The sequence below is a fragment of the Taeniopygia guttata genome, chromosome 11 (assembly GCF_048771995.1).
Source record: "Taeniopygia guttata chromosome 11, bTaeGut7.mat, whole genome shotgun sequence".
Lineage (NCBI taxonomy): Eukaryota > Metazoa > Chordata > Aves > Passeriformes > Estrildidae > Taeniopygia > Taeniopygia guttata.
The window spans coordinates 12,601,378-12,622,949 of record NC_133036.1 but is presented as its reverse complement, the minus strand read 5'-3'; the positions used below and the strand labels follow the sequence as shown (position 1 = coordinate 12,622,949).

Below are 21,572 nucleotides of genomic sequence, written 5' to 3'. Positions count from 1 at the left end.
TCTGTCATTGAAAAAGTTCAGATTTCATTATTTTCTACGTGTGCAGTGTTTACTAACATTCTGTGTGTGGGGGTTTGTGTGTTTGCAGGTAGCTTAATTTTTTTGTTTTACCACTGAGCTTTTCATGGCTACCTCAGAATAAGAAGGATCCCATTCAAAGAAATGCAGACATCTGTTATTTATGTTTAGAAAAAGAAATACATCTGGTTCTGACAACACATAATTATTTTATGTGCTTCTAAAGAATGCAGCAGTTGATAAAATTATCTGGATTCAGAGTGTCAGTGGAGTTAATAAAGACCAGTGCCCTGAGAACTGCAGTGTGTGTATGGCTTGGCTCTCTGTGCACTTTAGGGACCTCTTTTCTGATTGCCTTGTTCTTTCAAAGTTCTCTGATGAGATGAGGCAACAATTAACTCCCATAAAGCGTGAGCCCAGGAGCAGCTGGGCCCACTAATGGTGGACAGTATGGATTTGTGCTGTGCCATGCATGAATTTCTCCCCAGGGATACTCCCTTGGTATCATCCCAGCATGTCTCAGTCCTCTCACACAGTATGGTGTTGCTCTTCGTGGCTTCAGTGCATGTGGGCAATCAGTCCTTGCTGAAAACGCTGCCCCAGAGCAGTGTTTTGTCTGCCTTGTGGATGTAACCAGTCTGCTCCAGCTGGTCCAGAGGAGCAGAGGGAGAAATGGGGCTGTTTCTTGATCAGTTCCCCATTGCTTAGCCTCTAAAGACAGACCTGACTCCCAGGTCTTCCTGTAAGCTGGTTCACTGAATTACAGTTGAAAAATAATTTCTATTTTCAGGAGTTTAATTATTGAGGGTTTGCCCATTTTCCTTGTTGCTTTTGGTTTTGAAAGCTAGATTAATGGTCAAGCATGTGGAAACTAAATTAGCGATTCAGTACAAGTGACTGGCAGTGAGGACAGAGTGAACTTGGTAATTGGAGTGCTCAACTTGTCCTTTATCACCTACTTCTCACCTGAATCCAGTACTTACACTGGGAAGATAACTGTGAGAAAGTTTAAATGCCAACACATGGAATAGCAGTGAAGAATAGAACTGGCTGAGAAGCTGAAGGCAGAGTAGTCAGTGTGGTGTAAGTTGTAAGTGGTGGTTTGGAATGTGCACATTAACTCCAGGATATAAGCTTCCAAGGAAAAGCAAGAAAGCAGCTGTGGGAGGAGGTAAGAGATGTCCTCTGTCAGGGGAGTCTTTATCTTAGCTTTATCTATATAGAGAGTAATGGCAATGGCCACCCCAAGCTGCCAGGCTTTTGTGACTGTTCCCCTGACTTGGGGGATGGAGGGAGAGAAGGTTGTGTGGTTCATAACACTGCAATATTGGAAGAACTTAACACAGGTTTGAGTTCTTTGCCTGCTCTGACTCTGTTAAACACAACTGTCAGATAGTTTAATCAGTGTTGTTGACACCTGTATATGGCTTCCAGTTATTAACATTTGATTTATTTAAGTGTGTGTGCAGTAGGGAAGTATTAGATTCCCCATCTCAGCTAAGGGCCTGGTCTTAATAAATTGCTCTCTTCTGGTGGTCCCTCAGAGCTTTAATGAAAGATGCAGTTGTACTTGGTAACTAGAAACAATACATTCTTAAAAGATAACTAGCTATTACTATAATGGTCATTTCAGGAAACAAATGAAATTAATTTAGTTACTCTGTGGCTGGAATTACATTATTAGTCAAGTTGATGATGTGCTTCTGGTACTACAGAAGCACAGAAATTTGTATCACTGTATGAGGACATTTATATTTCAGCTCTCATTACAGGCTAGCTAAACATAACTTACTGACAGTGAAAAGCACATGTAATATGGTAAATTATATATGGGTTTAACTGTCTGTCAGTCACTTATTCTCTGAGCAACTGCTGCTGCATGTGTACTACATATTTCCTGGGGTTATGGGGGGAGAGTACATTTTTAGTTTATGTGACTTCTATAAGCAGTAAAAGAAGCAGTTTTTCGAGCTCTAGTACTGGCACAATTACTGTCAACTTTTGCAAGTGTGGTACTGAATACAGACTGCTGCCTGAAACTCCCTGCCTGGTGCCAAGGGGCTGACTAGGAGTGTTTTTGTGAAGTGTGTACTCAGAGCTACAAGCTGCGTTCGTGGTTGAAGACTGAACCATTTCTGTGTTATGCTGGCATTAAAATAGAGTGTGACTTTCAATGTGAATTGAAGGCACTTGGATTTAGATTTGCTTCCATGCTTTTTAGCAAATCAAGTGCAATATTGACCTGTTGGCATAAGAAGCTAATGTGGAAATAAATGCTACAAAGTGTTGTGAATGTGGATTTTTTTTTTAATTGCATGTTGCTCTAAAATTGCCCCTTAATGAAATTGGGAACTAGGAACTTAAAATATTTTTTGTTAGAATACTGCTATTTCATTTGCATATGGGGTTTTTTCTGACTCTTTGTTCTCTCTTTTTTTATTTCTTTCTTAGTCTTCATGAAGAAATCATTGACTTTTATAAGTATATGTCTCCCAGACCTGAAGAAGAGACAATGCGGATGGAAGTGGTGAACAGAATAGAAAATGTTATCAAAGAGCTCTGGCCTAATGCAGATGTGAGTAGGACAATGTTTTATTTGTTAATATGTAAAAACAACATTTTGTACCTATTTACTTTATGGAGTATTGAATATTAAAAATGCAGTTCATTTTTCCATGTTAAACATAAAAAGACTTCTGTTGAAATGAGAGGGGTCATCTTTCTTACTCAAATAATAGGGGGTAAAGTTTTCTATCGCACATAGGATCAAAGACAAGTTAGTCCCTCTGTAGTCAGTAAAAAGGCATAAGGTATGGCAATATTCAGTCTCATGAATATTTATTTGATAAGATGAATGGGAACTATCATACATGTTGTGTTTAAAAAAAGCTTCTGAAACTTCTATCTGTAGTAGTACAGCTTTTTGTTGTAAGACCTGTGATCTTGAATAAATCTGTTAAGGTGGTGTACCCGCAATGTCACGTTACATAGACCATGGTATTTTTATTGGGCAGTTATACTAAACTGTTATATTTTACAAATTCGAAAAAACTCAGGAGTCTGTGTTTAGGAAGAAACAAATCTGTAGATCTGTGTGCTGAGCTGTGTAATGCCTCTTTCCACTGAAGATGGGTTTTTGCTAGTACACACACAGTCAAAACAATAATTTCCCCTATGCATAGGTGTGGTTTTTTGGGGTTTTTTTGGGTTTTGTTTTGTGGGGTTTTTTTGGTTTTTTTTTTTTTTTTTTTGATAAAGGTTAGATTAAAAAGAAGACAGAGAAGTTGCATTTATAAATCAGTATGGTTTTATGGGGACACAGTTGAGCTTCTGGCATAATTGAATCTAGTTTAATTATATTCTTCTACTAATACTGTGTTCATTTCCAGAATGTAAATTTCTAGCTGTAGCCATCTATTTGTAGATAACAATAGCTGAAAATAAGGGCTTGTTAGCCAGAATAGCAAACCAGATTCAGACAGCAGAATCTCTAGTATAAGGAATGTTCTTTGATCCTGCCCCAGTAAAAGACAGTGTTTTGACATGAGTGACTTAAATCCACTGTTCATTTCAAATCTTATTAACCTGTTTTTTGGAATGTCTTTTTAGAAATAGGCAGAATATGAAGAATGTGAATTCTGTAGAAGCTCTGTGTATGTGAATGTGTGGGTTTGTGTGTAAAATATACTCGCATTTTCCAAGTGGTTATTGTTGTGGATGATGTATCAGAGTATCGTGTGGAAGGAGCGCTCTCCACTCGGTGATCGCTGCCTTTGCACAGCTGGAGGGAGGTGTTTGAGTCAGTACCCCACGTATCTGGCAATTTTCTCTTTGAGCAAACACAGTAACCTTTCCATGGGAACTGTGTAAGAGAGTAGCGTGTGCCGCAGGTGTTGCACAGTGAAACAGTCAGGTGGACCCTAATCAAGAGCAGGAGTATTGTCTGACAGGCAGTAGGGTAGGGAGCAGTGTGGGTGCCACACCCTGACAGTGCCTTGGAGGAGAGGATTTCACCAAAACCACTGATGGCTTCAGTCTAGAGATGTTACAATTTCCTTGGCAAGTTTGTGTGCTTCAAATATAACTAGTCTAATGGGGTGAATGGATTTATTACCGGGGGATCTCTCTTTGTTACCACTAGCACTATGAATGGGGCACAAGAGCATACTGCTTCCAGAGGTACTCTGTGGGACAGGCTTGATCTGTAAAAGTCTTTTATATTAACTTTCTACATACATATATAATATACATATGTGTGTGTGTATAACTTTGCATCCTTGAGAAAATAGTCCTTCTTTAAGCTGCTGAAAGTTTTCTGTAGCCACCAGGTATTTAAGGAGGGGAAGCAAATTACAAGTCCTACCACAAGTGTCAGCTGACCACTGGGCTTAGCTGTAACGTGACTGAGAGGAAGCACACGCTGTGTAGTTGAAAAACCAAAGTTCACTTCTCAGTTAGTGCCAGTTAAATCTGCCAGGACTGTCTTTCTCCACTGTGCTTGAAAATGTTGGAGAGTGAGAGCGTGCCAGTTCCTTTTTCTCAAGTCAGTAACTGTTCTTCAAAGCCCAACTGCATTTTGTCTGCAGTTGTTATGTTGAGGAAGAATTCTCCTTTTGTATGTCCTTCCGTTTTCTGGAGGCTAGAAGGGAACTGAATGGTGACAACAGCATTACTGTGGTGTTACTTTTCTAAAATGTATTTTGCCAGATCAGCTTGGGAACTGAACTGCTGAACTCAACTGTGTTCGACTTGGACAGTCTCTTGTAATTTTTCCGTCCTTTGAGTTAATCACTAACCTTTTGACAATCTGTGTTGGTTTAGCTGCTTCTAAGATTCAGGTTTTGAGTACATGCTCTGAGAAGGTGGAGTGTTACCTGGTCCAATGTCCTCAGCTCTAGCTGTAGTGTAAAGTGATGAGTTAATGTTTAACCTGTTCATTTTGAGTTGTCGATACAGCCAAACAAGTTTAAATAAACTTGGAAGTTAAACATACACATTTAGCTTGTAGTCTCTCACTAAGCACGTAGGTAAGACATAAAAAATATATAAACACATAAAAATTAGATATTAAGAAAATAAAAATAAGGCTTCATGAATTTAAATATACAGAGAATGTACATGTGGAATGTGTCTGAGCACATCTTTTTCCTCTCCCCTGTTCCACTTAGACAAAGGCTGAAAAAGCAGATGGGGTTTTGGGGGGGGGGGGGGGGGGGGTAAAACTAGGTATCCTAAACTGTTACTTTATTTATAGAAGTTAGCAATTGTGTCATTTGCTCTTTTACTCAAGGGAATGTGCTTAGAAGGAAACATTCCTAGTAAGTGAGAGCTGTTCTTGGCATATGCAGGGCTCTGACCATAAGAAACACTTTAATTATGCTGAAACCAAACAACCCAAAACATTTAAATGAAAACTTTGTAAGACAAAGATTTTTGACCAGTTCAGTAGGAAAATTTGGCTATTAAACAAATAAATACTTACGCAGTCTAATTTAGGATACATTTGTTATTATATTCTCAGCTTCATGTCCATGTGACCACATAGATAAATTCTACTGAAAGATGTAGAAGAAAGAGAAATTAAATTGACTGTGGGTGGATTTTTGTTGTTTTGACAGAGGGATTTTGGTACCAGAAATTTGCCATGCATTTGTGTGTTTCCAAGTTCTGTTGTGCTTAGTGAGCATGTATTTGGATACATACTGTAATTAAAGCTCCTTCAGGATCTCTGGAATTTAATATGAAGAAGTTCACAGAAATGTGGGATAAACAGTAACAATAATGTAGTGGAGTAGGATCATTACACTACTGTGAAGCCTGAAGTTATCTTATGAGTGCAAATACATATCTCTGTCCACAAGCAATAAAAACATGATCAGCAGCATTGGCACACCACAAAAACTAATGCTCATGTCTCAAGCCATAATAGTGTTCTGTTTTAGGATGCTTTCAATGCATGCATGGCTACAGTACTTCAAAAATTTAAATTCCAAATTGATAATAAATCAAAATCCTTGAAAATTTGTGTTCTGATTTCTCCACTCTTCCTCTTTTGTCTTTCCAGTTTTTGTGAGAGAGTGGTTGAAGTGTGGGTGTGAGTTTCTTTTTTAATAGCTCAGTGTTTCTCATACTCCAAATTATTGTACAAGAGCAGATGTTGTCTCATTCCTTTTGGTAAAGGTCATATATGTTGTATCAGTAAGTTTATGAATACTTCCAGGGTTGTTTATTCAGTAAAGGCTCTCTTTGCTGTTCAGCTGAACACACTATTTTGTTTGATAATGTGAAAGCACATTTAGTTTTTTCTGAACCCATCAGTGGCTGTTTCATTGTGCAAAAGCATTTTTCTGGTAGTTTTGGTGCCTGGATGAATCCTGGTTTGACTGAACCCAGTTTCATAGAGGATACTTTTATTACTACCCTGGATAAACATAGTGATAATTATTATTATTACGTTTTTAGCTTTGTGATGCCTTTATGCTTTTCTGCAATATTGATGTTCATGCTTTGGTACCTCTCACAGTCTTTGCCAGTTTGAGAAGCTGTGAACATTCAGTATTAAATTGTGTATGTACTTTTTATTGGGTGTGGGGTGAGGGGCCAAGAGGAGTGAAGTGATAAAAAATAATCAGGACAAAGCACTCAAACTGCTTCTTAGTCTGCTAAAGTATTAAGGCACTTGCAAAATATCATCTTTTCCTGTCTCTCCTTTTTTCTTATCCTGAAGGGGAAAAACATAAAAAGTGGGTCACTGGACATACAAATAGGTGGCAGTCAAGCTGGTGTATGAGACTCATTGAAGCAGAATACTCAAGTCTGTATAAGGTGGCTCCAGGAAGCACATCAGAAGAATGGCTGAAAATTAGCCCAAATGTGTAGATATTTTTTACTTTGAAGTCTCCCCAGCCTCCCCTTGAGACTCAGCACAAGTCCAACCTCCCTGCAAGGCTTGGCTAAGTAATGAGAGTGTGGTTTTGGACAGCTTACAGGGGAAACCTGATGATTTACACCTCCAGTGCTAGTAGAAATCCAGCATAATAAAGTAATTCTGTGGGATCTGAAGCTTTATGCACCTTCCATTTGTTGTTTAAGCAGAAATAGAGCTGTGCTACTTGCTTTGTAATGCAGAAAAAAAATGGGGCATGACAGAATTGATTTTTTTTTTAAGTATGCAAAGCAATGGAAATACATGTAATTTGAAAATGCTTAAATACTGAGAGGTACTTAGAGATGTGAAAACAAAAAGCAAGCTAAACTGATACTGTTTTTCTTAAATGTTCTGTCATCATTAAGCAGTTCAAAATCTTGGATTCTGGGTTTTTGACAAATTTGGTCATGGGAACAATTTTTACATTGCAAAGCAATGTTTATTATAAAAGTCAAAGTTATTAGTGTTTTATGAGTAAAACTAGTCAGGATCAGCTGTTTGTAGTACATTGAAGTACATTGTTGTACATTAACAGAAGTGTTCAGTGCCTGTTAGCAATACCAAAATCTACCAATGGAGGGTAGCAATAGCCAGTCTTTACAAGCAACTTAATAAACTTTGTCTTCTGAAGCCTGAAAAATTTCTTAATTCATCCTATATGTTTTCTTATATATCCTTTTCTTGTGTTTCAGGTGCAGATATTTGGAAGTTTTAAAACTGGTTTATATTTACCTACAAGGTTAGTAATTTTTCAGTGTAAATTCCACACAAAAGAAAAGTAACTTGTTGGACCTGTAACCCTGGGGTTATTTATCTGCTCTCCCAGGATCTGTGTTACTTGTGTCAATACTTTTTATGCTAAGAAAGTGTTAAGCTATTAGTTCTCTGCAAAGTGTACAGAAATGCAATAAATAAGACTATTGACTGTAACATGTGTCTATATAGATCTTGCATGTATCAGTAGAAGGTTCTGAATTACCATGTGGTCAGAAAAGGCTTATGTTGGGATTTGGCTTCATTAATACATAAATAAGATGTTGGCCCTAAAAGAAAAGCTGAATTTTACCTCCACAGATGACTAAATTGAAACCTTTGACATAACATTGTTAATATTAGCACTGAAGAGAAAATTTTAAGTAAAGAATTGTTTTTCTTTCAGTCTTCTTTTGTGAAATCTGTACAAAGTCAACATCTACCTTTTCCAAATTTATTGCTAGTTTTCATAAGGAGTCTTTAATCCATGATACTGTATCTTCTGTAGAAATTGTGAGTATTTATGACAACTAAATAAAAATTGAGTCAAAAGTTTAAGTGGCTGTAGGGATAAACACACTTAAATAGCATAAATCTGAGGATAACTTTTGAACTGAGTTCCATACTTTGGGAACAGGAGGACATCTAGTACTGACTGCAGATGAGGGATATCTTCATGGTTTCATCTCTATTTGTGAAACAGAGCTGCTTTTTCTTTCTTGGTGTGCATCAGGAAAATGTCTTCTGTTTTCAACTGTCAGCAGTGGATCTAACACTAATTTAGTTTAGAAGAGACATGTCCAGCAGCATTTCCTGCTCTTCAAGCCAGTTTTGAGCACATTTCTGAAAGTGGCTGGGTGCTGCCTGTCCTTGTCAGCCCAGGGGTCTGTGGCTGAACTGCTCCTTGGCAGGAGAGAGCTCATCTCGTGCAGATGGAGTTTCTTTGGGATTCTTAAAGCAGTGCTGTTTGTCAGTCAGCAGATCTATAGAATCTGTTCCAGGGGCAAGTGTTTCTAAACTTTTTTTGTGTTTTCTGTTACACAGTTTTCCATGTCACAAGCACCCTGCTAGCGTAACTATAGGCTTGCATGCTCACCTCCTTCGTGCTCCTGGCCAAGCAGGGGAATCAAAGGACTTGAGGAGCAAAGAGGGAGAAGCTCAGGATCTCACAGTAGCCCTCACTGGCTTCAGATGTGACACCAGCCACCTTTTGAATTTGAGTTCAGGGATTGGATTAGGGTGTAATGAAATGATTTTGTGTGTGCATAGGGAGGAAGTGTAGGAAGATGGAGACACCCCTTCAAGGAGCTGAGTTAATTAGTGGCTTGATCTTATTTAATAGCTTGTTGCTTCCTGAAGCCAAATTTGTCATGTTTTCTTCTCCCTTTCCTTGCTCCCTGTTCTTGGTACTACAGGCCAGCAGCTTACTTTGTGCCCTCTGGTGCTCTGATTATCCAGAAAACCAACTTAGAGTTGCAAAGAGGCAGGAAATTAGCCCAGAATGTTCTGTGGGTCCTTTAAAGGGGGAGTGAAGGAGGTTTCTGCCAGACCCATTAGAAGGTTTCTGTGGATTAGGCAACACCAGACCTGCAGCAAAGGAGGAGACAGGGTCATGCATTTGGGGTAGAGGATGGGAAACAGGACTTCTCCTTTTGGTGTCAGGCTGTTAAATCAGTGTTCCTGATGAATACAGCCCAAAGGTGGTGATTCACAAGAAGTTAATTCCTTGCTCTGAATCACTCCAGAGAAGCTGATCCCTCTCTGCTCAGTGTGGCCTGAGGAGACTAAGATTAGGTTTTGCAGCCTAATTGATTTTTGTTTATCCGTCCCCTCCTCTAGGTAAACTGAAATGGTCTGTATTTCCCCAAGTGTAAGAATTAATCTTCAGCCATTTCCTTGGAAAAATCAGAATTAATTATTTGGCAGCTATGTTCTGTCAGCTTTATTTGAATTATGTATAGATGTCAGTTGTTTGTATTTTAAGTGTATTGGTCTTTTAATTGAATAAATTATTTTTTTCCATTTCAGTGATATTGATTTAGTTGTGTTTGGAAAATGGGAGACATTACCTCTTTGGACCCTGGAAGAAGCTCTTAGAAAGCACAATGTAGCAGATGAAAACTCAGTGAAGGTTTTAGATAAAGCAACTGTAAGTTTGGGGGAAGAGGGTATTCCCTTGTTTTAAGCTAAATTTCTAATCAAAGAAAGATGTTGGTTAAAAGAATGAATTTTTATAAGCAGAAACTATTTTGTATATTAAACTTGAAATATTGCATAAAGAACTTTTTTATTTAGTATGATTTTTATTACTGACAAAATAATTGATAGTGCAATAACAAAAGCATTTTTTCTGTTGTGGAAATTGTCTGATATTTCATATGCACAATATGTTGCTTTTAAGAGAGATTGGACTAGTCAGTGTTGTACATTGATGTGTTTAAACTAGTGCATTTCAGGACTGAGTTTTTACATAAGTAAATAATTTCTTTTCTCTCTTTGCAAGTAAGCAGGTATAATCAGTTTTCACAAAGAAGTACTAAGTACAGCCTTGTGTAAATAGGTAGTGATATGTCTTGCAAAAAAATAGATTAATTCCATTATAATTTCCTACCTTCCCTACCTGTAAGAATTTAAGAGTATTGGGGTATCTAAGTTATAGCTATTATTATTTGAGAGAGGTAAATTGGCCATCACTCAGGTGGAGACACATCAGAGTACTCTCCATATCTTGTACTTCTTGGTTGAAGTTAATTTTGGTGAGGAAGTGATGATCCCAGTGACATGAGTTGTGTAATTTCTGATGTCTCCAGGACTATTTCTCTGTGTTTCTCCAGTGTTTGTCTCCCTCTGGTGTCTGTGGTGTCCCCCAGAGCTGAGCTGCTGCAACAGCAACTCACCCAAACCAATCCAAAATAAATTTCCTGGAAGGTGAAGCATTAAGTTCTGTTCAGAAGGACAGTAAATTGAAAGTAGCATTTATGAGTTGGAAAAGCAAAGTTTATGTAAACAGATTGGCAAGGCGAGTGAGCTCATAAATAGCAGTCCTCATTTCACTGTCTACTTCCTCTCTATAAATTCATTAAAAACTTCAGGTTTGCTGGTGCATATAAGTTATAAATGAAACCAAGTGTGTCTTAGAAATCTGTATTGACTTATTGTATCTTTCTTTTGCAGGTACCTATTATTAAACTGACAGATTCCTTCACTGAAGTAAAAGTTGATATAAGCTTTAATGTACAGAATGGGGTTAAAGCAGCCCAGCTCATCAAAGATTTTATCAAGGTTAGGCAACACTCTCATGGAACTACATGCTGAGTATTTGATAACTTAATTCTATTTTCTGTTTTACTTTGACTGCATCCTTAACTAGAGATACACTTTTACTCTGTTGTTTTTTGTTGTCTGATAATGCTGAGGGATGTTCTTAAGTTGTAGATATATTGCCTTAAAAGGCATGAAGATACTAAAATACAAGAATAAAATGTGGAATAGTTTAATGGTACAATGATTAAGAAAAATGCACTAATCCCTGTTTTAAGTGTTCTGCCCTTTTAACTGCAGTTCATTGAGCTAGGCACTTCTGAATTTCAAGATGGGAGATAGTGAAAGCCTGAGGGCTTTTTTGGTGTGAAAGCACAGAAAATCAAGTTGCCTGGGTTTTCTGTGACCCTTTGGCCTTGGGTCAGGGGGTGAGAGGGGTCTGTGCCCCTGGGGAGGGGGCAGGAGCTGTGCCTGGCAGCAGGGACAAGGCTGCAGCCCCAAAGAGCAGAGAGGGTCTGGTGCCAGTAGCTGGGGTCAGCTCCCAGAGTGGCCTGTGCCTGGCAGAGAAGTGTCAGTGAGGATGTCCAGGCTGTGGGTAGGGTCAGGATTGGGGTCAGGATCAGCACCAGTGCCGGGCGGCGTGGATCAGGCTGACAGTGCAGGGGAGCAGCTCTGGAGCAGAGTGGAGGCACTCCCCACTCCCAGCAAGGTTTCCCACATGGTGCTTTCCCACAGGGCTGTTTTCCCAGCAGGCTGAGCCAAGGCTGTGCAGCTGTGCCACACCACAGCTGGCCGTGAGCACAGCAGCTGAGGAGAAGGTGGCCCAGGGGCCGTGCTGCTGTGGAGAGTCCTTTGTTTGACTTGGAGAAAACTTGGCATGTTCTTGCCAAGTGACTTCGTTGGTGTTCTTGAGGCACTCTCTATATAACACTTGCAAGGCATTCTCTTGGGTCTTATTTTGTCCCACATAACTTCAGTACCTAGTTGAGATATCGTATTTGGCATTATGCTTGGAAATGCCTCTTTCTCTTCATCCAGGTTATTTAGGAAGTCTGAGGCAGTTGGAGGCTTTATCAAGGGTATGCAGTTTTCTGAGAAAAATCCCATCTTTACATTTTGGCATATACTGATAGTCAACACTTCAGCTTGTGACTGGAAGTTCTTAATAGTTCAAAATCTTCAGTTAGATAGTTAGGGATCTTCAGTTAAATAGGGCTCCCAGTACTCACCATAAGGCTCGTGCAGAGAAGTTCTTGGCAAAATTCTTTCCCCTTAATCTTTTTGCAGTCACAGACATCACGGTCCGCATTTCATGTGTGATACAAAGGAACTGTTTTGCTCTGTGTTGATAAAAGCAGTGGTCGTACTGAGCCTCTTTTGCCCCTCCCCTGTGAGTGGTATACAGAGTGCAGGTATAGCCCAGCCTCCGCTGCTGTCCCAAAGGTCTGTGTTCACCACACCTCTTAGGGGAATTCATGCAGATAAGCCCTTTAAAGGACCAGTTACCCAAAGGTATTTTGCTTGTCTGAAAATGTTACCTGGGTGTAGTAATTTTGAAGGGCTTTCTTTAACTCTGGGCGTCTGAAGTACTTGCAGGACAGAAATCTCAGTGCACTTTGAACTACCTCTTAATTGTAGCAAGTAGGTTTTGTTACAGATGTTGGTATTTCCACAGTTGTTCCTTTGCTATATTTTCACTTGTGTGAGAAAAAAAAAATACATATATTCAACCCAAATACTTCTGATTTTATGGTGTAATAACTTTTTTCTGTTGTTAGTATCTGCCACCAGAGTTAAACAGGTAAAATACCTGTATTGATCACAGGCAGGGCATTGGCTCTTCTCCGCTGGTACTAAAAATGATAGGTTAAATTTATAGTTAGCTTAAGATAAAATATAATAAAACAGATAGTTTCAGTATGCTCTCCACTGTATGCATACATCGCAGTATTGTAACAGCTTTGTTTTTGTCTTTCAGAAATATCCTGTGTTACCATTTCTAGTTTTAGTATTGAAACAGTTCCTGTTGCAGAGGGACCTTAATGAAGTATTTACAGGTGGAATTGGTTCTTATAGTCTCTTTTTAATGGCTGTCAGTTTCCTTCAGGTAAGTTCAATGGAATCTGTCAATGCCATTGGTGCCTAAGGACATCACCTTAAGAAGGAATTTGATCAACTCTCAAATTTAATCATTTAAGCTATCATTTTTTGGGGGTTGCACCCCCTTTTCATTTAACATTAGATATGTTCCATCTGTCTTCAGTTCCTTCTCTGATGCTGATACTTTTGGTACCAAAGGTGTTTGGAACATCTGTTGGTGTATCAATGCCAGGCACTGATACATACGATTTTGATACACGTGATATGACATGTCATTCATAGTAAAACAACTTGAATATTGAGTAGCTTGCTTGGAACAAGTTCCATAAGGTTGGTATTAGCTGCAGCTGTCCTTTGTAACACTTGGTCTCCAGGTCCTGTATGTGCTTTCACAAATGCAGTGTAATTTTGATTCTCTGGGTTTCTAAGCTGATGTCAAACAAACGTGTTTTACAACTTTCTCTTAAATCTAACAGAACAAAATGCATGAGCTAAATATATATTGTTGTGCCTGGGAGAGGGAAATACTGGACAAGTATGAAGTAGCTGATTTCTGGCTGTATCATTCTTGTTCTTTTTCCTGAACTAAATGTTGTGTATAACTGAGTTTACAAGTGTATGTCTACTTTTTCAGACTGTAATTACTCTTAAAACCTGAGCCTGGAACTGGAGCTCAGTGTTTGCTGAGTGCCTTTGCAGTTCCCTGCTGACCACAGAAGAAATAAGGGCAACATGCCCTTTTAGTTTAAAACTAAAATCTCTCCTAATCCATTTTTTTCTTGTGTTGAGTAACAGCACTTCCATTTGCTCAATGAAAAAATAATTTAAAAAAAAGTTAAGTTTCATATCTGTTACAACTCTGAGCTGGTTATGTTCACTCAGGCTGCTTACTTAGCAGTAGAGGGGATCCTGTATATAGCTGTGAACATGAGAAGTCTGTATTTGTATGGCACACCCAGGTTTGTGAGGTGCAAATATCTGCTTTTTCACAAGAACCCTGCCATTAGTGCTGGAAGTTCACTTTTTGGACTGAAAGTTCAAATGCAAAAAGATTAATTCTTGACAGCATGTTTTTGAAGAGGTAATCATTTTATAAAAGCTGTCCTAGCATCTTATTTTAAAGATGCAAAACTAATTTATCAAGAGAAAATACTTTATTTAGACATGTCTGTTTTATTATTTTTATTACTGTATTTAAACATGTTTTCTGTGAAAAAGAGAAGAACCCAAAGTCTTATATGAATGAATTTTTTTTCTCTCTTCTTAATAGCTGCATCCCAGGGAAGATGCCTGTATGCCCAATGCCAACTATGGTGTTCTTTTAATAGAGTTTTTTGAATTATATGGACGTCACTTCAATTATCTGAAGACTGGAATCCGAATAAAGGATGGTGGCTCTTATGTTGCCAAGGATGAAGTGCAGAAGAGCATGTTGGATGGCTACAGACCATCAATGCTGTACATCGAGGATCCATTACAGCCAGGTATCCTCAGAAACCAAAATGGAATAACAGTACTATTAAATGTTTAATAGATGCGCTGCAGGATTTCTTTTCTCTTCATATATTGTACTTGTACCCAAAGAATTGCTGTTTTAGACTTCTTTACATCAAAATCCCTGTAGATATTTTAAGCTGTTTATGCTAAAGAAATATATTTTAAATGTGTATATATATATACGTAATATATAAATATATAGCATAAAGCATAAGTATTTATAATTTATGCTGATCCTGTGGCTGCAGTTCATTGGGATTTAAGGGCAATTTTTAAAACTGATTACTGTCTCCAGCCTGAAAGGTGTTAACAGCAGTTTCAATCTCATTCATTTATTTATATTCTTATTTTAAGGTAATGATGTTGGCAGGAGTTCCTATGGTGCCATGCAAGTGAAGCAGGCTTTTGATTATGCCTATGTTGTTCTGAGCCATGCGGTTTCCCCAATAGCTAAATATTATCCTAACAACGAAACAGAAAGGTAAAGTCTCCAAGTCTAAATCTCAGACATTCATTGCTTATATTTTTCTGTGTCTAAAAATTAATTGTGGTGATGGTTTTGGTTTTTTTTTCCTGGTTTGCAGTATATTAGGGAGAATAATTAGAGTAACACAAGAAGTGGCCACATACAGAGACTGGATATCCAAGCAGTGGGGAATGCAAAGCAGAACAGAATCTTCATGTAATGGTGAGTTTTGACTCAGCAGGGCTGAGGAGGGAAACTTCCTGCACATTTTGCTTGTATAGATTTTGTTGTTGCTTTTGCCTCACATAAGTCAATGTGTGCATCTTAATAGGAGTTTCTTTTTTTTTTTTTTTCAGTATTCTTATCTTTTTATCCAGAAAAGTTAGATTTGTACAAGAGCAAAATGTCCCCATCTTTATTGTAGTACAATATATTTGGTTAGTAGAGAGGTCTGTAAAGGGTGCTGCATTCCAAGAAGAGACTTGGGAAAAACTTCCAATTTAAATTACCACACTGCCAGTGTCGTGCTTCCTTTGTCCTTTAAATGTGGACAAGATTTTAACAAGAATTACTGGGCATGCTAGTTTCAGTCTGAATCCTTAAATTCTGCATTTTTAATATTCATTTTAAAGTCTAATGTACTGTATCTGTAAGGAAGCAATACTTGAGCCAGGATTCACTGTGTAGGTGGAATAAGTCTTTTAAACAGAGAAGTCCTGAAATATCAATCAGGATCTTATTTTTAACAAATAGAAACACACAAAACCTATCCAGAGAACTTGGCAATGCCCTTTAGAATCACCTTTAATCCATTGCCCATCTTTTGACTTCAGCAGCCAGTTGCCACCCTCTTGGTGCAGGTGTATCTGCTGTCTGGAAGTTTTCAAACTAGAATTTTCATGCTCTCCAGTTAATTTTAGAATGTTTCCTGTCAGAAGTGTTCTCTTCTTAGTGATTAATCAGAGAAGGTGTTTCAAGGACCCTTTCTTTTGGCTAGGCTGGGAATTTTTTTTTACTTGTTTTTAGAACTTGTCTGAATGATTTGTCAGCTGGATGTGCTTTGTGCCACTGGAGCTGTCAGCCTGCAGGCCCTGGTGGCCCTGCTGTCCCCAGGAGTGGCAGACAGCCAGTGCTTGGTCCCAGGAGCTGCCATCACCTCCCTTTTAGCTGCCTGTGTGCATGGACATTATGTAAATCTCTACCTCCTAAGTGTCGTATTTCAGATAAAATGGCAATCAAAAAAAGAAAAATAACCCTGTATTAAGGAAGTGATGGTGACAATAAGAGTGATTGTCTTGTTGATTTAGTTCAGATTTAAGTTCCAATTATTTATTTTTTCTTAAGGCAGAGCATAGTGAGATATGAGAGTTCTGTATCTTGAATTTTCAATGCAAGAAATCCTACAAAGCAATGGGGCTTATTTGGAGTTCTTCTGATCCTAGCAGCTCCAGAAAAAGAAAAATTTGAGTTGCTGAGTATTGGGCATATAGGAACAGAATTTAAATCTCTGTATTTGAGTGCTGTTGAAGCATAGCATGAAACAATCTACAGCAGCACATCTGAACTTTGCTACTGCCTTCTTCCACATCTGCTGTCCCTAATTTCTATCTAAAGCCATGGGCAGTGCTCACTGCATTAATGTTAATGTCCATGTGTTGCTGTGGATGTAACATGTATTTTGTAACTTAGGGGCTATATTAAAAAGCCCAAGGCAACATATTTTTGCATTTAAATATGTGATGATGCTTCTGTTTTGTTTTCACTAGGTAATGGAGTAACCTTGATAGTAGATACTCAGCAGCTGGACAAATGCAACAATAATCTTGCTGAAGAGAATGAAGCACTGGGAAAACCTAGAAATAAAACTTCAGAAACACTTAGTAAACATTCTTCAAATTCTTCATCAGGTCCTCTGTCATCATCATCATCCACACTGTCCAGCTCTAGTGATGTTGTAAGTACTGGAGGTTTTCTCACTATACTTTTTAAAATTTCTTTTTTTTTTTTTTTTTTCTTTTTCTCTGATTTATATTGTCACAAAATACATTTTGGGAGCTCACAATGCTAGTCAATTAATTCTTCCAGAATCCTAATTTGCATAAGATGTTAACTCTTATGCAATTTCTACACATACAAGTTGCAGTGTGTTTTTGACACAATACATGTAGAAAGTGAATATATAGACACAAAGTTCCACAGCCCTCTTTTCTCTGGGAAAACTGTATTTCAAAAGTAAAACAGACTGGTAGTCCTAAGTCACATGCTTTAAAGAACAAACAGGCCAAAAGCTTTGAAAAAGATCTTTTTTGCAAATTTTATTTAAAAAATAAAAGGCAAATCTCAAAACTAGAATCACACATCAATACATCTTTAAATCTGTTTTATTTGATAAGAATTCTGGATTGCAAGGATTTACTACTATCTAGTAAAATAAACAAGTTTTCAGTTTTGTCCACTGTTAACTTTATTTTTAAAAGAAAATTCACTTTTAGAAATACTCACTCTTAAGAAAAGCTCACTAATCCTTTACATTTTCCTGAAGGATTCTGATGGAACACCTTGCAAAACCTCTAAACAGTTGAGTTGTCGTCAGTCTACCACAAACAGAGTGGGGTCACAAGAAGTGTCACTGGAATCCTCCCAGTCAAGTGGGAAAACACAAAATAGCCAAACAGCCAATACATCCAGCAACACGAACAAATCTCAGGTTTGTGAAATGTTTGAAAACAACGACTGTGTAGATTATTTGAATATTACACATATCCCCCCCATAAAAGGGTAACTTGTTCTGAAAAGGGAACACTGCATTTTTCACCTCCCTTTTGCCCCATTAAAAAGCTTCCAGCACTGATTGTATCTAAAGCCACCTGGTTCTCTGTTAAGCTTGCACAGATGAATTTGTAAGTGTGGCTTTCCCAGCTTTAAAACAGATGAAGTTGGTCTGACTTGTACACCAAATTTGCCAGAGGTATACAGCTGCGTTGCACCCATTTCCTCCTTTGCAAAAAGTACATCAGTCCAGTTTTGATTGCAAAATTTGAGGAATGAGGTGTGCCTACACTCTGTGAAAGCAGTTAGCAAAAATGTGTGTTTAAAAATCTGACTGGCTGCTGTTTAGCTGTTGATACTTGTTGATCTGTCTTCCACTAAGGGAGGTGAAGATTCTTTGTGCTACATGACGTTCCCCCTCATTTTCCCCTATGGCCAAACATCCTTATGATGACACCTGTCAGAGCTTATGCGTTTAGGAGATTTCCCACACTGAGGAGTGCTTCTATGGCAACTCAGTATTCTGGAAATATTCTATGCCTCTAGATATAATATAACCTGGATACATGCAGTTTAAATTCTTACACTTTTTCAGAAATTAAATCTTTTATGTTTGAGACATAGTCCAGAACCTTCTGGAATACTTTCCTTGAAAATTATTCTGAAGACATGCCCCTTTATTTGCTGATGATCTGTCTTCTAACAAGAGAACTCACACACCTGGCCTTGTCTGTGCTATGAGTGTGTGTTTGTGTTACTGGGCAGAACTAATTCCAGGCTGGAATGTGCATGTCCATCATCTGACATACCCCATCTCTGAAAAGATGTGGCATAAGATCAGTCCTGGATCAGATGTGAGTAATCTTCCTGTGTTGTCTTGGGTTATGGACATTTCTGTAAAACACCATTATAGTTTCCAATATTCCAAGTGTTCTGCTCCTCTCTCTGGACCTGCCTGGGGCTAGAGATGAACAATTTTTTGCAACCACTCAAGTGGGAGATTGGCACTGCTATCTCAGCAATGGCCAGGTGTTCTTCTGCCATACAAGTTTTCCAGGTGTGTTGTTGTCAGGAGTCAGCATGCCTGTTGTGCAGAGGCAGGGATGTGTGATTGCCATGCTTTATTCCCCCGGGCAGGCACTGACCATCTTCTCTTTCCTCCACAGCATGGATCTGCACGGTTATTTCGCTCTTCTAACAAAGGCTTCCAAGGTCCAACAAACTCAAGCCATGGTACCTCAGTCACAAACAAACAGCACCAAGGCAGCAAATCACACCATCAGTTTTTCCACGGCAAAAAGAGGAAACACAAGAGGGATGCAGCCCTGTCAGACCTTTGTAGATAGTTGCCTACTTTGACTGTTCTTCTGTGTGCAATGATCTCATGCTACAGGATAGTTTGATAGTGACTCCTTGGATCTCTTCTGGAGCTTCAGACTGTTCAGACATAGATTAGCAACTGCATTTTTTTTTCCCAGCTCGCCACGGAACGGAACATGAAGATTGATCACTGCAAAAAAAAAAAGAAAAAAAAAGAAAAAAAAAGGAAAAAAAACTGAAAAAAAATGAAAAAATTAATTTTTTAAAATGAGGAAAAAGGCTGCTCATTTGATAAGTCATATGCTACAACAGGGTCATTTAGGATATAAAAGCTTGAATGTAAAATAAATGTATTTCCCATCAGCTCATGCTGACCTGTAGAGATAGTACTCAGTGTGTCTAGGGGGTGGTAACAAACAAATAAAACACAAAAAATAGGAAAAAAAAAGGCAAAAAATTGTATTTTGAGGGAAACCCAGCCTTTAAAGGTGAAAGTAATTTGTGCATGATTTTTTAATTATTTTTGCATATACTTACCATTTTATTGTGTATATATAGATGACCATATAGGAAAACTGACATTTGTAATAGTGGATTTGTTAATACTTTTTACATAACATTACTGTTTAAATTGTAAACATAAATTTTTCTCAGGATTAGTTTGGAAAATAATCTGAATTGTCATCTTAACATCCATATAAAGAGACATTACTAGTTATATTGCTCAGAATTTCTTTTCTTGGCATTTGGAAGATCTCATAGAACTTCTGATCCGCAAAAGCTGTTCCTCTGAAAGAAAGGTTTATGGTGGCAAATGAAGATTTTCATTTGTATAAAGTGTACATGTACTTTGTGTAGACACTGAGCTTGTCATCTCTGAGACCTTCACCTTGTTTTCTAGAGTGCCATCATTTCAGGCAATGGGGTTTTATAGTTGCATCCTTCTCTTCCTCTCCTTAGTGGTCTCTCCTCGACCCTTCCTTGTTTTTTTTAGAGAAACAACAAAAGGCCATTTGGGGTTTGTTTTGGTTTTTTTGGGGTTTTTTTGTTGTTTTTTTTTTTTTGATTGATGGTGGTGATTGTTTTCTTTTTTGTTTTGTTTTGTTTAAAAAAACCAAAACAACAAAACTCAGTTTGTTACAGACGTTTGCATTCCTGAGCTGCTTTAATCCCATGCCTCCTTGTTTGTGCCTTTCCTCCCCCTTCCAGGTCTGGGTTTTTTTGTCTTTTATATTTTTGCTAACTCCTGTAGGAGATGATAACTGTTGAAGCTTTAAGTAAGTTTTACAATTAAAGTATTTTTTTCTCACCCCCCTCTTAGGCATTTTTATATATACACTTAATTATTAAAAACAAAACAATTTCAAATAATGAAGTATACTTTATATTGCCTTAAAGACCCAAACCTTTCATATCTCATGATATTTCTTCATTGACCTAGTTCTCATTTCATTGAAACTCCACATGTGTGTGGTTCAGTCACATCACAAGTCTAGGTTGCAGTACCTTTGGTGCCATGAATGCGAATGAAATGGAAAATTGCACTCACGAGCATAGTTTGGAACAGGATTGGGACACTTCAGTGGTGGAGAGTTTAGTGGCATTTACTTTCACATATTTCTGTAAAGAGGAGAGTCTGTACTTGGTGTGCCTGGCTGTATTAAATGCAGCAGTTCTGAGATGATGCTTTTATAAAAAGTACTGTTAGCTTTGAGAAACTCATTTTATATACATTTATAGAATACTACAGACCAACCTGACCTTTATGGGCACTAATGAGTGCAATGATTTTTAAAGTAAAATGATATGGGAACCAATGTCATCACTTAAACTAATAAACATTTTCAATGTGTCAAAAGTGTTTTACTTCAAAAAGGAAAATATATATATATATTCCAAAAATACAGCAAGTCATAACATTTACTCCAACACTAAGCTTAAGTGATGTTAATTTGACAATTTTTTTAATTTTTAGAGTCATATTTTAATTTGAGCAGATAATTTTATCAAGATGTTCAGCTTTTCTTCATAGAAACTAGTGAAAGTTGTACCACATTATGCATAGTCACTATTTATTTTGTTTTAGATTATTGTGAATGTGTAGACTTATGTTCACCGCTTAGGGAACAATTATTTATAAATTATATTAATCCAGTATTGTTAGCTGCTATTAGCAAAACTGTTCCAAAACTTAATACTTGCAAAGATCTGTATCGCATTTACCACACTGAAGTGTTTAAAAGAATCACCCTCATTGTTGAAAGCAAATGTACTCCTAGGGTGCAGATATTAGTGTTCCAATAAGCATGTGATAATTTTAAGGTGGTGGTAGCGGGAAGATAATCTTGATTCCATTGGGAATCTTAGGTTTGCCTCAATTTATGGTTTTCATAAATTTAATGGAAAAAAGCTTTTCCTGGACTGCTCAAGTTTCTTTTTGGTAAACAGTATCTTTCTAAA

At 37.8% G+C, this 21,572-nt stretch overlaps 1 protein-coding gene across 1 annotated transcript in view; it reads left to right on the top strand.

Annotated features, from left to right (window-relative positions):
* Positions 1 to 19,429, top strand: part of TENT4B (terminal nucleotidyltransferase 4B) — a 37,044-nt gene extending 17,615 nt beyond the window's left edge. Inside the window, exons 2-12 of the mRNA XM_030282233.4 lie at positions 2,470 to 2,593; positions 7,639 to 7,685; positions 9,728 to 9,848; positions 10,874 to 10,981; positions 12,939 to 13,067; positions 14,331 to 14,544; positions 14,912 to 15,038; positions 15,142 to 15,245; positions 16,790 to 16,977; positions 17,566 to 17,730; positions 18,959 to 19,429. Coding sequence (XP_030138093.1) covers positions 2,470 to 2,593; positions 7,639 to 7,685; positions 9,728 to 9,848; positions 10,874 to 10,981; positions 12,939 to 13,067; positions 14,331 to 14,544; positions 14,912 to 15,038; positions 15,142 to 15,245; positions 16,790 to 16,977; positions 17,566 to 17,730; positions 18,959 to 19,138 — 1,507 coding nt within the window. The 3' untranslated portion in view covers positions 19,139 to 19,429. The remainder of the gene's footprint in view (positions 1 to 2,469; positions 2,594 to 7,638; positions 7,686 to 9,727; positions 9,849 to 10,873; positions 10,982 to 12,938; positions 13,068 to 14,330; positions 14,545 to 14,911; positions 15,039 to 15,141; positions 15,246 to 16,789; positions 16,978 to 17,565; positions 17,731 to 18,958) is intronic.
* Positions 19,430 to 21,572: the final 2,143 nt, after the last annotated feature.